The 17,995-nt window shown below is 42.8% G+C and overlaps 1 protein-coding gene across 2 annotated transcripts in view; it reads left to right on the forward strand.

Moving 5' to 3' along the window:
* LOC119316753 (nuclear poly(A) polymerase 4-like) overlaps window positions 1–2,797 on the forward strand; it is a 10,457-nt gene extending 7,660 nt beyond the window's left edge. The window contains exons 6-12 of one of the 2 annotated variants that reach the window (XM_037591133.1): window positions 10–123; window positions 198–260; window positions 360–689; window positions 766–930; window positions 1,116–2,027; window positions 2,172–2,223; window positions 2,340–2,797. In XM_037591133.1, the coding sequence (XP_037447030.1) occupies window positions 10–123; window positions 198–260; window positions 360–689; window positions 766–930; window positions 1,116–1,997 (1,554 nt within the window). In that variant the 3' untranslated portion in view covers window positions 1,998–2,027; window positions 2,172–2,223; window positions 2,340–2,797. The remainder of the gene's footprint in view (window positions 1–9; window positions 124–197; window positions 261–359; window positions 690–765; window positions 931–1,115; window positions 2,028–2,171; window positions 2,224–2,339) is intronic. The other variant, XM_037591132.1, reaches the window with a different exon arrangement.
* Window positions 2,798–17,995: the final 15,198 nt, after the last annotated feature.

Below are 17,995 nucleotides of genomic sequence, written 5' to 3' on the forward strand. Positions count from 1 at the left end.
TGGTTGCAGGATTTCAACATCTCTGAAGGGTCTGTGCTTTGTGGCGTTGACGAATCAACTGTTCGAAGTCTTAATGGGTGCAGGGTGGCAGACCAGATTCTTCGACTTGTTCCAAATGTTGAGGTTATTTAATTCAGGAATTGCCATTTGTTTATGCTTGTTCCACTTTCTCATTATAATAATCATATGCTTTGTAGAACTTCCGGACAACACTCAGGTGTTTGAAGTACTGGGCAGAGAGAAGGGGCGTTTATTCCAATGTAAGCATGGTTTATCATCTGTGATCCATTTAAATTTGTGAGTGAACCGTGTAAATTTGTGAGTGAATCGTGCTGGCATCTAAAAGTTTTCTTGGTTAGGTTACTGGTTTCCTTGGGGGTGTCAACTGGGCCATATTGGTTGCTCTTATCTGCCAACTCTATCCTAATGCTGTACCAAGTATGCTGGTCTCAAGATTCTTCAGAGTTTTTACGCAGTGGCAGTGGCCGAATCCAGTGATGCTTTGTGCCATTGAGAATGATGACCTTGGTTTTTCTGTATGGGATCCACGTAAAAATCCTCGTGATAGATCTCATGTTATGCCTATCATAACTCCAGGCTATCCATGCATGAACTCTAGCTATAATGTATCTTCTAGCACATTGAGGGTTATCAAGGAGCAATTTAAGCTCGGTAATAAGATTTGTCAGGTATTACACTATTTTTACCTTTATATGTCAGAGCTAGTGTTCAGGACAATTCGTCATTGCTGAATCTTTGATGCAGGAAATTGACCTTAATAAGGCTAGTTGGACTGCCTTGTTTGAGCCTTTTAATTTTTTCGAGGCATATACAAAGTATCTAGTGGTTGACATTGTTGCGGACAATGATGATGATCTTCGGCTTTGGAAGGGATGGGTCGAGTCTCGACTGAGGCAGCTGACCTTGAAGGTTTCCCTCATTTTATTACTTTATCACTCACCAGCCTTAATTGTAACCCTCAATTTTTTGTTTTTAACTATAGTTGCTCTTTTGTGATCATATATTTATTAGAAACATATAGCAGGTCTTTTTTATACCAAGATACCGCAGAATACTTTCTTCCCCTGTGATAATATATTTTTAATCAAATGCAGATAGAGCGGGATACTAATGGAATGCTGCAATGCCATCCTTACCCATGTGACTATTCAAATCCTACAGTACAGTGTGCTCATTGCTCCTTCTACATGGGCTTATCAAGGAAAGAAGGGATGAAAATACATGGTCAAAACTTTGATATTCGTGGAACGGTAGATGAGTTTATGCATGAAATCGGAATGTACACATTGTGGAAGTCTGGAATGGACCTAGCGGTCACTCATATTCGTAAGAAGCAGATCCCTCATTATGTGGGTTACAAGAAACCTTGTCCAGCAATGCATGCAAACCAGCGAGAGCAGTCTGATAGACATGACACTGAAGATGACACACTGACAGCATCTATGTTGGGCCAACTAAAGAGAAAGCGTGATTTTGATGGAGCTGGTCACAGTGAATCATGTAAATCTGTTAAAAGGTCTTCAGTAAGCCTAGGCTACGAGGAAAGTCCACCTGAATATGGAAGCATTGTAAGTAAAGGTGTATCCGAAAACACAGTCAACTTGGTTTCCAGTGCCCTCTGTAATGGAGTTCAGAATGGACTGTCGCATGGCGATGTAAATTTGGAATCAGCAAATTGCTCCAGTTCACCACATGGATCTGAGGAGTCTGCAGCATCAGGCACAAGCTGTGCAGCTGTGGAAACAGTTCACATGGTTGATGAAACTGTTGGTCCTGAAAGCTCAATGGCATGTGTTATCAATGGTACGGTTCAGACTATGGCAGTGCAGACACCTTTAAAATGTGTGGCTGAGAAAGATGAACCCAAGTTTGAGGGAATTGGTAGCTTGGCAAACAGCAATTCTGCCAAGTTTATGGAACAGACAGAAATGCTCACTGGAAACGTCCTTGGTGAGAATATGCACTTGTGTGAATGAGCTGATTTGAAGTGACCTTCCACTAAACAGGTTTAGCTTCCTGTGCATTCCCTGTTCAAATTATCATTCTATTTTCGTTATGATACAAAATTTGCTCATGTTTTACTGTTTATGTTTTGTTTAATTATTTTTGTCTGCAAAGCTGAGTGGTTTGATTGAAGTGATATTTTAAAGATTATGCAGGTGCCAAATTGGTTGTATCCAGAAGCCAGAAAGCTTCAATTAGGCATGTCTTGTAATCATAATCCTGTTGCATTTAGCATCCAAAGTACTGTATTTTTGTCCTAAAAAAATGCTGTATTTTGTTTACCATGTGCTGTTTGGTGTTTTTCCAAATGACAGGTCTGCCCTAAACTGCGTGAGTGGAGGATAGTCAAAAGGAAAAAAGACTGCTGACTTGTTGAATGGAACAGGGGTTTCATGCCTGTGGTCGGTAAGTTTGTTTGCTCCGAGTTCTGACATGGATTTTCTCAGAAGGGGGTCTTGAAAGAAGAGGTGCTTGTGGTGCCGGAATGTTCCGTCAGCTATATGGAGCAAATGTGCAGCAGTTTGTCCCAGATGCTTCTCTGACAAAGACAAGCTGTTACCCAAAACTGCGAACCATGTACCATCCAGGTTACTTGATCTTATTACTAGTATAATACACAGCTTGTAAGTGTTATACAGAGATGCTCTACCTTACACATTAATTACATAGGTTCAGGTCAGAGTTAGGTAGCTTACCATCAATTTTGTCATAGAGAAGACTGCACACCCTTTACCTATGATAATTTTCAAATGCTGGAAGCTTTGTCTACTCATATGATTGCATTATCATGTTCCTTTTCCCAATCATTGATGACCACATCCAGAACCCTGGATTCGCTCTTGAGCCGTGGACCATATGCTATTATGCTAACTGTTCAGCCCTCTGATTCGATGACTGACAGCCAGATGAGCCAACTCAACCAGCCCCCGGCCCTGTCTCGCGTCTTCCTTTCTCCCTCCAGCGCCGCTCGCTCACCCCTCGCATGCCCTCGTGGTCATTGCGCTCAGCCCCACTACCGGCGAGCTCGAAAGCGTGTGCGATGATCACTTCCATCCATCTGTCGCACTGCTGGTCCATCAGGTGGTTGTTGTCTTAGGAAAAATGACTGCGCAGCAACCGTGCATCCATGCCGCCCCCACGGTGGCGGCCGCCATGCCTCGCCAGTGGAGATTTTTGTGGTTCTATCAAAACCTGATGCGGGTCGTAGCTTTTTGCATCACTTGATCGATGGTTCAAGCAAAAACACATGCCCGTTGTAGCAAAAAATGCTGCTGGATGCAGCTCCGATGCCTAATCGGCTTCTATAGCATTTGTCGTCGCATCCATTGTAGCAAAACACGCCGCTGGTTGAAGCTTTTCTGGTCGTTGGTGTTCGCACACGAACACGTCACCGTGTACCTTCAACGCTGAGGGTGATGCACCACAGCTCACGTCGAAGGAGACCCGTCCGGAAGCGCGGTACGCAAGCAATCCAGCGGGTGCTTTTCAGGACCCGAAACCCCACGCGCTCGGGAGGGACCCCGTCTGGACGTGCGGCGGCTATGGACTGACCTAGGTCGGTTCGCGGAACCTGCTCCTCTACCGTGCCGCTGGGCACGGCAGAGTGGCGTGCCTTCTTATGCACCAGCGTGCCCATTGGTATGGGCTAGAAAGGCCTCACTCCATCCCCTAAAAAAGGCCTCCCTCTTGGCCATAAAATCTATCTTAACCAGGCTAGCCGTTCACCCGATGCATCACGTGGTTGCACGAGTCAACTAATTAACGATTTCCTTGTGTTCAATTTTTTTAACGATTTTCTTGATTCTAAAAAAATGATTCCCATCAACTAAAAATACCAATTGATGATTTGTACTGCTAAAAAACTAATTAACTATTTTCAACCCCTAAAAAAACTATTTCCCTACAAAATACTAATTTACTATTATTGTCTCAAAAGACTAATTACCTATTAGTTAATATACATGAGCAACATGTGCAAAATGAAAATGAACTCATATTATAAAAATGGTTTTATTTGTATTGTTTTGTCTCAAGGATTTATTTAAAAAATTCTTTTAGCCAATATGTGCAATCGGTGGATATGATGTAGTTACACAAGTAGCATGAAAAAAATGAATCCACCAAAAAAAAAATATAGCAATAAAACTGATAAAAAATAAAATAAAATAAAATAAGAAACCGTTTTTTGTGAAAAATTAGTTGTAGAAAATTTAATACATGTATGGGCAAACATGTTAGCTAATATGAGTTCATTTTCATTTTTAAATGTTGCTCGTGTATATTAATTAATTAATAGGTCCCCCCAAAAAATTAATTAATAGGTAATTAGTCTTTTGAGACAATAATAATAAATTAGTATTTTAAAGGGGAAATAGTTTATTGAGGGGTTGGGAAATAGGTAGGAAAATAGTTAATTTTTCTTTCTACCTGTCCAGCCGCGTGATGCATCAGTTTTGAACGTCTGGGCTAGTTAAGATAGACTTTCGGTTAGGAGGTAAGCCTTTCTGGCCCATATCAATGTGCACGCTGGTGGTGCATAAGAAGGCACGGCACTCTGCCGTGCCCAGCGGCACGGTAGACGAGCCGGTTCCGTCGGTTTGCCCGCCCCTAGAGCCTCGAGGATCGCTACCCTTCAATACAAAGAATGAATGAAGAACGAGAGAGAGAAAGAACAAGGGAGAGATGTAAAATTAGGGTAAAAAGTAGATGTATTTTGCGATTGTGTGTTGTTGTTCAATCGACCGTCACCTCTTGTCTATATATGAGGCGGATGGACTTCCTGTACAAAAAAAGGACTTTCCTAGCCGTCCAAATTATCAAAACCTAATAAAACACGGAGTATTCACGACCTCCGGCCCGGATGTCCGGCTCAAGGCCCGGATGATCCGGCCTAGCCCAGTTTTCTGACAGCAGCTCACTAATCGGGCTGTAACAACTCGGATTAAGATAATTTTTATATCAAAATCAACCGCCTCGACGAGACGCACAACTTTTCTGTTGAACACTTTTTGATCTGAGATCATCTTGAGGGTGTTTCGGGACGTTTTCTAAAGTCTGTAGCAGAAAAAGTTGTCCAGATGTCCGGACTCATGTCCGGATTGTCCGGGCTTTACCCGGATGACTTGGGTGCCATCAGGATGATTTGGCTTCACGGGGTCCGAAATTTATGGTTTTGTTAATTTGCCCGGATGATCTGGATCCCGGCCCGGATGATCCGGCCAAATACTGCTGCAGCCCACTGTTTTGCCTGTAACTTTTGCATACGACTTCAGATGAGGACGATTTTTATATCAAAATCGTCCGTTTCGATGAGACGAAGAACTTTGTAGTAGAAAGTTTTTTCATCGAAGACCATCTTAATTAGGTTTCGTGCCATTTTCTAATCTGATGTCAACACGGGTATCTCCAAAACTATCATATCTTTTGCACTTGAGCTCCGTTTTGGTCCATCTTCATATTTATTTCGATCATCTTGAAGAGAGTCATCCAATGGTGACATGACATCATGAATTTGAACTCATCTTGCTACAGCCTTAAGTCACTCTTTGTGATCATGCCATTTTCTAGCGTCAACACATGCCCCTGTTTTAAATAACTTGCACGGTGCTTTTCCTAAGGACGATGTCAACACTTCATCGGCCATTTTATGTGCTTAGGGCGATAATTTCTATATCGGCCATGCTTAACTTTTTGTTTACATCATACCCTGAAACCGATTACCACCAATCGGCTTTAAAGAGATGGGAATGAACCCGTTCCTCGTAGCACTAAGGAAATCAAACTCCGAGAAGTCACGCCCTGTTAAGCAAGTAACATTCGGATGATTCCAATCCACCGATGCATCGGCCAAAGCAACACAAGCCGAATTATCCGCGTGAATGACTTCTACCTCATCATCGACCCACTGTAAGAATTGATGCATGGTAGATGACACACATTGGTTAGCATGAACCCAATCGCGGCCTAATATAACATTATAGTTACCTTGCACCTCGGCGATGAAGAATGTGGTGGCCAAAGTTTTGCTTCCCATGGTGAGTTCCATGCACATCACACTTTTGGTCTCTGTCTTTTCTTTACCCTCAAATCCATCAAGTACTATATTGGTCTTCATCAATGCATCATTATCTAATCCCAACTTCCTGAAGACCGAGTAGGGCATAAGATTTACCACAGCACCATCATCAACGAGCATCCTAGCAACCGGCGATCCGTTAATATGACTTTTGAGGTACAATGGCTTCAAGTGTTTCACCGGTTCTTTTGGCTTCTCGAAGATAGCGTTCTTTGGACCAAAATCCAGTTGAGCCACCTCCCCTTCTTCACCTATAGCACGAAACTCAGCAGGTAAGTAATACACCATATTAATATCCATACCTTCCCGAACCGGCGTAGAGTCGTAATCCACCATCTCATCTTCATCCCCTAATGTGTATATTGGGCTCAAAGTTTCCTCAATTGAAGGGGATTTTTTAGGTGGTGTGGACGATGTAATAGGGGTCACATCATCCTCTTTTGGTGGTGAAGGTGTTGCTGCAGCTAATGTAGAAGCATCCGTGTTTTGTTTTTGTTTAGGCCTCCACACTTGTTTTGTGAGTGCCATGGGCCGAATTTCACTTAACAATTCGTCCCTTTGCCTCTCCTCTTTGTGCTCTACCTTCTCGTGGTTCCTCATGCGTTGTAATCTCCTTTTCATGGTCTTGGTTAAACCGGGAGGACACCACTTAGGTTGAGTATATTTGGGATCCCTTGGTTTGGCCTTGCTTGTGCTTGCCTCATGATCACTAACCATGGTATCCTGCTGAACAATAACAATATCACCATTAGAAGTAGCCAGATTACCAACAACCGGCTTTTCGATCTCCTTTTGCTTGTCGCATTCTGAAATTTCCGCATTAGATGACTTAACACGCCACACTTTTTTATTGGCCTTACTTGGAGAAATTTTTGTTGGCCGATTAGCACCATAGCTCAAACGGCCTTGTGTGGGATAATAAAGCCTCTCGCGAGCAGGCCTTCTAGGTGCTTCCCACCCCATATGGGAAGCATAAGGAGCCATTGGGGGCTGCCCCCATCCTCCACTGAAGCCTCTCATGTAATATGGCGCATAGGAGGGTTGTGACATCCATGGTGTCGGTGCCCATGACCCATATGGCCTTGCATATCGTCGAAACTCTTGCTTCGGAGGCAATCTTGAACGCTTTGAATGTGATGGCCGATTAGAGCTAGAACCGGCCGCTTGACTTGCATATTTGGATAGCAACATATCAAAAGTTGGCTTGATTATCTTGTTCTTAGTTTCATTCTTTTTCCACTTGCCAACTTCTGAATTCTTGGGCTTGATCAATTTAACATGAGCATCCTCTTGTACTTGTGGTTGCCCCCCGAGTGTAGCATTTTTTATAGTGATCTTCAACACTTCCTTGCCATCGGGTTGCTTCTCAAGCACAATCTTTCTTCCCAAGACCTTGTCGCCCTCCTTGCTATTCCTGGGTTCACCAATAACAACATTATCTTTATTAGCAGATTCGGCTATGTTAGGCCGAATTAACATTTTCTTCCCTTCCAAGTCTATGGTGTTTATGGGGAAGGGCTGCTTATCAACTTGCATCTCAGCAAAATTCAATCGTCCGTCATTAATGGCCGATTGTATCTTTCGTCGAAAAACATTGCAATCGTTAGTAGCATGAGAAAATGAATTATGGTACTTGCAATAAGCACGCCGTTTCAGCTCCTCAAACGGCGGTATGGTGTGTGATATTCTAATCATCTTATCTTGCAAGAGAGCATCAAATATTTTATCACACTTTGATATATCAAAAGTAAACCTCATCTCCTCATCACGATTCTTGCAAATCGGCTTAAGAGCATTGCACATATAGGGTTTGGCCTTTGAGAACCAAACAAATTCAGTAGTATAGACATCAACCTCATCGTCCGAATTATCATCATTGTGTTCAATCATATGCATTCTAGGACGATCGGTTGTTGACCTATGGACCTCTTTACTTCGACTCTCTTGGGTCAAAGCTTTTGGTAAGACTTGATTAATGCTCAAAAACTCATAACTTTCTAGCCTCTTTTTAATGTGAGTTTTCAAACCATTAAGAACAAGATCCGCCAAGTCTCTCTCAGTTATCACTAAGCTATAACATCGGTTTTTTATATCTCTAAATCTCTTGACATAATCGGTGACCGATTCATCATATTTTTGCCTAACCGATGTAAGATGTGACAACTTAAGCTCATTATCACCGCTATAAAAGTGATCATGAAACTTTTGCTCTAATTGCGACCATAAGAGAATTGAACCATGTGGTAAAGCAGCAAACCATGAAAATGCGGTGCCAGTTAAAGACAGGGGAAATAAACGCACTTTCAACTCTTCTATGGAACCTGCTTCACCCAACTGTGCTAGATACTGACTCACATGCTCCCAAATCGTTTTCGTACCCTCGCCACTAAATTTAACAAAATCAGGAACCTTATAACCTTGATGGTAAGAAATTGCATCGAAGTGTTCAGGATAAGGCTTTTGGTACACACGACTCTTTACTTTCGGCTCGTTTCCGAAAGTTTCTAGAAACATCTTATGCAAATCCTCCCTTAATTTAGCTAAAATTGGATCCGAGGTAGATGACGATGTTTGTGGCAATGACATAGGAGCAACATGAGTACTAGCTATTGGTGCCACTTGTGAGATGGGAGCCGAACCATAATTCGACGAAAGACCAAACATGCTTGCGCCTATGGGTGGTGTGACAAAGTGATTCGGCGTTGACGCCGAATTGGGCACACTCATAATAGGATTAGGGTATGTAGGTGTAGCCACAAGCTGGTTGGTTTGTGTAGGGTAAAAATTTAACGGCATATTATATTGTTGTTGCATAGGTGGTGCCGATGAAATAGGTAAAATTGGACTAGGGTTTTCGGATATACCAACAGTACCATTAGATGATGGAGGCATATTTTTTTGAGCATTAGCACTAGCCACAAAAGAATTGTATGCCATCACATTACGCTTACTAACAAGACTTTCAATCACAACCACTTGCTCTGGAGAAAAAACTTTACTCACAGTGATCACATCTTGTTTGTCGATGAGGGGAGGAAAATTGACGTTTCCAGCCGGAGTGATGTTGCCTTGACGATCCTTCTTGAAACTTGAAAGAAACGCTTCCAAATCCTCCTCCTCGCGCTTCTTCTTGAGAGCCTCAAAAGCCTCTTCACGCTGCTTCTTGCGTGCTTCGTAGGCTTGGCGATGTTCATCCGATAGTTCATCAAGACCGGGCTTAATGATGTTATCAGCGTCAACTTCTGAGGGCTTGGGGATATTAGACATGGTTGATGATGATTCTTCATCTTTCGTCCCTAGCAGAGTCGCCAAAAAGCGTGTTCGCACACGAACACGTCACCATGTACCTCCAACACCGAGGGTGATGCACCACAGCTCATGTCGAAGGAGACCTGTCTGGAAGCGCGGTACGCAAGCAATCCGGCGGGTGCTTTTCAGGACCCGAAACCCCACGCGCCCGGGAGGGACCCCGTCTGGACGTGCGGCGGTTATGGGCTGCCCTAGGTCGGTTTGCCCGCCCCTAGAGCCTCGAGGATCGCTGCCCTTCAATATGAAGAACGAACGAAGAATGAGAGAGAGAAAGAACAAGGGAGAGATGTAAAACTAGGGTAAAAAGTAGGTGTGTTTTGCGATTGTGTGTTGTTGTTCAATCGGCCGTCACCTCTTGTCTATATATGACGCGGATGGACTTCCCGTACAAGAAAAGGACTTTCCTAGCCATCCAAATTATCAAAACCTAATAAAACACGGAGTATTCAGGACCTCCGGCCCGGATGTCCGGCTCAAGGCCCGGATGATCCGGCCTAGCCCAGTTTTTTGACATCAGCTCACTAATCGGGTTGTAACTTTTGCATACAAACTCATATTAAGATGATTTTTATATCAAAATCAACCGCCTCGACGAGACGCGCAACTTTTCAGTTTAACACTTTTTGATCTGAGACCATCTTGAGGGTGTTTCGGGACGTTTTCTAAAGTCTGTAGCAGAAAAAGTTGTCCAGATGTCCGGACTCATGTCCGGATTGTCCGGGCTTTACCCGGATGATCTGGGTGCCATCCGGATGATCTGGCTTCACGGGTCTGAAATTTATGGTTCTGTTAATTTACCCGTATGATAGTCCGGATGATCTGGATCCCGGCCCGGATGATCCGGCCAAATACTGCTGCAGCCCACTGTTTTGCCTGTAACTTTTGCATCCGACTTCGGATGAGGACAATTTTTATAACAAAATCGTCCGTTTCGACGAGACGAAGAACTTTGTAGTTGAAAGTTTTTTCATCCAAGGCCATCTTAATTAGGTTTCATGCCATTTTCTAATCTGATGTCAACACGGGTATCTCCAAAACTGTCATATCTTTTGCACTTGAGCTCCGTTTTGGTGCATCTTCATATTTATTTCGATCATCTTGAAGAGAGTCATCCAATGGTGACATGACATCATGAATTTGAACTCATCTTGCTACATCCTCAAGTCACTCTTTGCGATCATGCCATTTTCTAGCGTCAACAGTTGGTTCCAGCTTTTGCCGGCGCGCGGTGGTTGGTTGCATCACGCCGTGTTGACGGTTCCAACAAACATGGTTGCCGGTTTGAGCATTCTTTGTGTCATTGCCCCGTCTCGTCCCAGCTCCTATTGTTGATGGTTCCAGCGTGCCCCACCGACGGTTCCAGCGTCCCCATGACCGGTTGCAGCATTCTCGCGTCGTCGCATGCTGGACGCAGCTTCTAGGAGCCTCGTCGTAGTTGCAGCAGTGGCTCACCGTAGCCAGGAGACTTGCCGCGGTAGCATGAAGCCTGTCGTCCAGCTCTTGTTGTTGCCGGTTCCAACGCTCCCTACCGACGGTTCCAGCTTCCCACCATGGCCGGTTGCAGCACTCTCGTGCCGCCACACACTGGACGCAGCTTCCAGGGGCCTCGCTGCAGTTGCAACAATGGCTCACCGCAGTCAGGAGCCTCGCCGCGGTAGCCTGAAGCCTGCCGGAGGGGGGGGGATAGAGGAGGCGGATATGGGAAGTACGCGACCATGTACCAAAGGCGCGGCCGGCCTAGCAGTAGCGACGACCGGCGCTGGTTTAGCAGCAGTGCTGGCAAAGGTGTCCCGTCTTTCGATGAGAAGGTGATTATTGTTTCGGTGGAGTAGACTTTGACGACCTGACTACGAACGTGCAAGGACGTCACGCCTTAGCAATCGCTAAACCAACTCCAAGAGGTTATTGACCATGCCGGAGCACGATCAACCTCACCATAAGGGTCTATTTCCTGCAAGCAAACGAAGAACAAGCAAGAAACTGAGATTGCAATCTGGATATTGCGAATATAAGATGAAAGATTTATTGATCAAGGTGGGGTTCTGTGACGTCTTGGTCTGGTCGTTGAACACAAACGAAGTACGCGAAGTTGCAGCTATGGCGAACTTTTAATCTAAACAAAACTCGAAGTCTAAACGATGTCCTAAGGGCTGTATATATGGAGGAAGAGGGGAGGAATTTCATGGCCCTTGGAGGAGGGGTCCAAAACCAACCCTAATTCTTGTTTCCCCACACACACGGACTCTAAAAACAGCCTATACTCAAGTATTTAGAAATTACATAGGCCTGTCCCAATAATACGGTGATGCAACACCTAGAATAGTCTCTGGACGAAATTTATGAAGTGGCATCTTGTATATTTCGTCTGAGGCTTCATGCACTCATTATGGTGGCTTCAAAGTTCTGAAATCATCACTTATAACTCTGTTTTTTGTTCCCCTTGCCCATGCCATCATCTCCATGCTTGGTCTTGCTCCAGTGTTCATCCCTCTTATCCATGCCAGGTCCTTCATTTATAAGCAAAACAAATGTATCCAATTTAGGAAACATCATATTCTCGTGAACATTAGAATCATTACCAAGAAACGAAAGTACCTGATAATTTAATTGGCATGCGCGAGCTCTAGTAATTGGTCCAGTATATGTAGCAGTAGGGGCTGTGGGTGTAACAATGGTATCGATGTCCTCATCATCCTCCCCTTCTTGAAATGAAGTCGTCCTCGACAGGAACTCATCTTCCTCACCCAAATAAGGCTTCAGATCTACAATGTTAAAGGTGGGACTAACCCCAAAATCTACAGGCAGCTCAAGTTTATATGCATTATCATTTATTTTCTCTAACACCTTAAAAGGACCATCAACACGTGGCAGTAGCTTTGATTTGCGCAAATTAGGAAATATATCCTTACGCAAATGTAACCAAACAAAATCTCTAGATGCAAACACAACATGTTTTCTACCATTATCTCTAGCAAGTTTATATTAAACATTCATACGCTCAATGTTTTCCTTAGTTAACTCATGCATTTTAAAAATTAATTCAACATGTTGTTTAGCATCAAAATTAACCTTCTCCAAAGATGGAAGAGGCAACAAATTAATAGGTGCACGAGGAAGGAAACCATACACAATTTCAAAAGGGCACATCTTAGTAGTAGAATGCAATGAACGATTATAAGAAAATTCAATATGAGGCAAGCATTCTTCCCACATTTTATTGTTATTCTTTAAAACAGCCCTAAGCATAATGGACAATGTTTTATTGACTACTTCAGTTTGTCCATCAGTTTGGGGGTGACATGTAGTACTAAAAAGCCGTTTAGTCCCCAACTTAGCCCATAAACATCTCCAAATGTGGCTAAGAAATTTAGTATCACACTATGAAACAATTGTATTTGGCATACCATGCAAGCGAATAATTTGATGAAAAAACAAATCAGCAACATTAGCAGCATCATCGCTTTTATGACATGGTATAAGGTGTGCCATTTTCGAGAACCTATCCACAACAACAAATATGCTATCCATCCCCTTCTTTGTTCGAGGTAAACCTAAAACAGAGTCCATAGATATATCCTCCCAAGGAACACTAGGTAAAGACAAAGGCATATATAAACCACGAGGATTGAGTCGTGACTTAGCTTTTTGACATGTAGTGTAGCGAGTAACAAAATGCTCAACATCCCATCTCATCTTTGGCCAAGAGAAATGTGTAGCAAGTACGTCCTCCATCTTCTTCACTCTCCATGCGCCTCCTACAAAAACAAAAGATGAACGGAGCTAGCTGGAATGCATAGCTTGTTAGCACGAAACACAAATCCATCATTAACGACAAACGTGTTGCACGTTCTTCCTTCTTTACAATTCTGCATTACATCTTTAAAATTAGCATCATGCAAATATTGATCTTTGATGGTCTCCAAACCAAATATTTTGAAGTCAAGTTGTGAAAGCATAGTATAGCGATGAGACAATGCATCAGCAATAACATTTTCTTTACCCTTCTTGTGTTTAATGACATAGGGGAAAGCCTCAATGAATTCAACCCATTTAGCATGTCTATGATTCAGTTTAGCTTGACTTTTAGTATGTTTCAACGATTCATGATCAGAACGCATAACAAATTCTTTGGGCCATAAATAATGTTGCCATGTTTCTAAAGTCTGAACAAGAGCATATAATTCTTTATCATAAGTAGAATAATTCAGACTAGGCCCACTCTTTTTTTCAGAAAAGTATGCAACATGTTTGCCATCTTGTAATAACACACCTCCTAATCCAATTCCACTAGTGTAGGATCCAAAGTATGTCTAGAGGGGGGGTGTTTAGACTACTTGACCAAATAAAAATCTAGCCTTTTCCCAATATTAAGTCTTGGCAGATTTTAGCAACTTATCACAAGTCAAGAAATCAACCTACACATGCAATTCTATGAGTATGGCAGCGGAATGTAAATCATTGCATATGAAGGTAAAGGGGAGGAGTTTGGAGGGAGCAAATGCAATGTAGACACGAATATTTTTGGCGTGGTTCCGATATGTGGTGCTATCGTACATCCACGTTGATGGAGACTTCAACCCACGAAGGGTAACGACTTCGCCAGTCGACGAAGGCTCCACCCACGAAGGGTCCACGAAGAAGCAACCTTGTCTATCCCACCATGGCCATCGCCCTCGAAGGACTTGCCTCATTTGGGTAGATCTTCATGAAGTAGGCGATCTCCTTCCCCTTACAAACTTCTTGGTCCAACTCCACAATCTTGACGGAGGCTCCCAAGTGACACCTAACCAATCTAGGGGACACCACTCTCCAAAAGGTAATAGATGGTGTGTTGATGATGAACTCCTTGCTTTTGTGACACAAATGATAGTCTCCTCAACACTTAACTCTCTCACACAGATTTGGATATGGTGGAAAAATGATTTGAGTGGAAAGCAACTTGGGGAAGGCTAGAGATCAAGATTCTTATGGTTGGATTGGAATATCTTGGTCCCAAAACATGAGTAGGTGGTTCTTTCTCAGAAAATGAATGCTGGAAGTGTATGCACGTTCTGATGGCTTTCTCCTTGAATGGAGGAAGGGTGGAGGGGTGTATATTGCCTCCACACAAAATTTAACCGTTACACACAATTTACCAAACTCGGTGGGACCGAATAGTGAAACTTGCTCAGACCGATTTAGTTCAAAATGTGAATGTTAGGCTTTTCGGTGGGACCGACATGTCAACTAGGTGGGACCAATTTCATTAGGGTTAGGGCATAACATAATCTCGGTGAGACTGATTTCTATAAAAGACGAACAAAGAGTTGGTCAGGCAAACTCGGTGGGACCGATCGCTCATTTCGGTGGGACTGGAATGTTACGAAAAGGAAATAGAGAGTTTGCATTGCGAACTCGGTGGGACCGATCGCTCATCTCGGTTGGACCGAAACGTTATAAAGGGCAATAGAGAGTTTGCAATCCCATCTCGATGAGATCGAGATCCCTATCGGTTAGACCGTAATGATTAGGGTTTCTGGCTATGGCTAAGTCAAATGAACTCGGTGGCGCCGGATAGATCAAATCGGTGGGGCCGAGTTTGACTTTTAATTTGAGATATATGTGGATATGAGAAAGTGGTTGAGGGCTTTTGGAGCATATACTAAGCATTTTGAGCAAGCAAGCCATTAAGCAACACCTCATCCCCTTTTAATAATATTGGCTTTTCCTATGGACTCAATGTGATCTTGGATCACTAAAATTAAAATGTAGAGTCTTGAGCTTGAACCAATATATGTCCTTAGCATTTTGAGGGGTCCACACCTCTAGTCCATGCCATGCCAATCGTTGAAATTCTTGAAAAGATTATCTTGAATGGATATTAATTAAATGAGCTATATGTTGTTAATAATTACCAAAACCACCCAGGGATTAGTTGCACTTTCAATCTCTCCTTTTTTGGTAATTGATAATAACATATAAATCAAAGCCTCGATAAATAATAATAAGAATGAAATATATCGTCGCTTTGAGAAGTATGTGATAAGCAAGAGCTCCCCCTAAATTTGTGCATTATTTAAAATTTGCTTTTGAATGCAAATGCACAATCGATTAGGATCATGGGTTACTCTTCCATGTCACATACATCTTGGTGGAGCGCTCAACATGATAGAATATGAAATATGCACTCATCACCAAGACAAAGTGAATGATCATACATGAGAATAGATAATAGCATCATTCAAGCACAAGCATTAAAGTATGATATGATCAAACACATGACCATACAAGTATCTCACACACACAACCATAAAGTATCATCCAAGCAAGCAAACGAATAATTAGCAAAAGAGCAAAAAAAAACAACGCGCTCTCTCTCGAAGCCTATGATCTATACACTTTCTCCCCCTTTGACAACAAGTTAAAAAAAGCTCGAAAATGCATAGTGCTATGCGGATCTCTAAGCTTGATCTTCGGGAGGTGGCGTGGAGAGGACTCCTAGGACAAATGCATCTCTTGAGTTTGTTGGAGTTGGAGGAGTTGCAACCGGAGGAGCAACTGAAGCTATGGCTACAGGTGCTGGAGTAGTAGCTCTAGTGTCTGTCACCGGCACTGCTACAGATCTTTGTGCCCTAGGCACTCTCTGAAATGCTTTAGTGGTAGATTTCCTTTTCCTCTCTCCAGCTTCTTTCTGGAGCCGCTCAACAGCTGTTTGCATCTCTGTGACCTTCAAGTTTAGATCATAAAATTTTGTCTCAATGATCCTTTCAAGATTCTCTTGATTCCGAGTCAGGTTGGCCAATCCTTTCTCAATCCTCAAAGTAGCTTGAATAAGATATCCAAGTTGATCTTGTTTTGACTTGAGGAAAACTTGGGAAGCCTCTTTAGCACTTGGCATCTTGGCTGCCTTCTCTTCTTTTGCCTTCTCTCTCTCTTCTCTTGAGCCTCTACTGATGTATGTTCTGTAGCATCCATGAAAACTGTGTTGTCCTCAAAGTCAGGACTCAAGGGAAGATTCTCTTTGTCCAATAGGTATGTGCCTGTGCCCATCTTGGAGTTGATGAGCATCTGGATGTGTGGAGCATACCCACATGATATATTTTGGTCAGCAGCTGTCCTCTTGGTTGTCTCTACAATCAGTGTTGTCACTTTAAACTTCTCTGGCACATCAAACATATGCAGCAAATTGATGGAGTGTCCTCTTATCATCCTGTGATCACCAGACTTGGGCAACAGAGTGTGGCTTAGGATAGTCTTGATAGTAGGCAAACCTGGCAGGAGAAAATAGACATAGCCAAACTTGTGATTTTCCAAAGCTGCACCTGGAATCTCCTTGTACATATGTGCCATGGAGTTGTGTCCCTTCCTTGGCTTGGCATGTACATCTGTGTCATCCTCATGCTCTCTAGGGGCATTGATCAGCTTGGCCCACTCATCAACTATGGACTGTTACCTTGTACCTTCAGACATCCAAACAATTCTGCCATCTGGGTAGAAATGAGTTGTTTAATAGAATTACATGATAAGCTCATCATTCCACTTGGTCAATTTTTGACCCACAAAGGCATCAACTCCATTCATCCTGAAGCTCTCATGAACTCCAGGGAAGTGGTCTTCATTGTTGTTGATGTACTTCTAGTCAACCCACTTCATGTCACATACAATGGGCTTCTTGTCCAGGAGCACGGTCTCATGGAAGTCATGTTGTTCCTTAGTGTGAAACATGTAGTCTACAACAGTTCTCCTTCTTGAGGCATATGGATCTGACTGTCTCCACAGTCCGAGACCTGCATTCTTCCTTATCTTCATGTTCTCAGCCACTGGATGTGTATCATCATTGTGACGCCCCAAGACCGGAGCTTCAGATGCCTTCCAGGGTTTCCGGGTTTTCGTCGTGTGATTTGTTTGGTCCGTTGCATTTCATCTTTGCATCATGTGCATTGCATCATGTCTTCTTGCACCTCTTCTTAAAACTCAACTAAATAAAAATGCATAGATCTTTGATCTATTTAAATTGAGGGAACTCACCTGGTGATTTCTATATAACATATTCTCCCAATATTTTAGGGAGCTATACAAATTATATTCCAATAACTTGGAATCACCCATCACACAATTGCATTACTCTTCAACTCTTCTTGTATCCGACTTAACTTCATATATTTTTCCTTGTCATCTCTCTCTCAAGCCATACCCATGCATCATCCCTCTCACTTCCTTCTTCTTTCATGTCTTTGCAAGTGACCTTATTCCTCCTCCATTAATGTTCATCTTTTCCCTATAAATCTTGCCTTTTCCCTACACCCTCTCTGTCAGATTTCATCCCATTCGAAGTTGTTTTGGTTAGGTTCAAAAATGATTGGAGTTTGGGGATAATTCGAACTCTAATTATTTTTCTACTTTCTGAAAATGCCAGAGCAATTTATTCAAACCCTACATAAATCCAGGGTTCCAGAGATATTTTTATATATCTCATTTTTCTAACCAAAAACCCCTGGATTTCCCCCTTTGTTGGTTGTTTATTTATATAAACAATAAATTTAAAAAAGGAAGGAATTTGGTGGGAGAGAGAGAGCTAGCACCCAGGCCAGCCTGCTTCCTCGAGGC

This window comes from Triticum dicoccoides, chromosome 6A (genome assembly GCF_002162155.2).
Source record: "Triticum dicoccoides isolate Atlit2015 ecotype Zavitan chromosome 6A, WEW_v2.0, whole genome shotgun sequence".
Taxonomy (NCBI): domain Eukaryota; kingdom Viridiplantae; phylum Streptophyta; class Magnoliopsida; order Poales; family Poaceae; genus Triticum; species Triticum dicoccoides.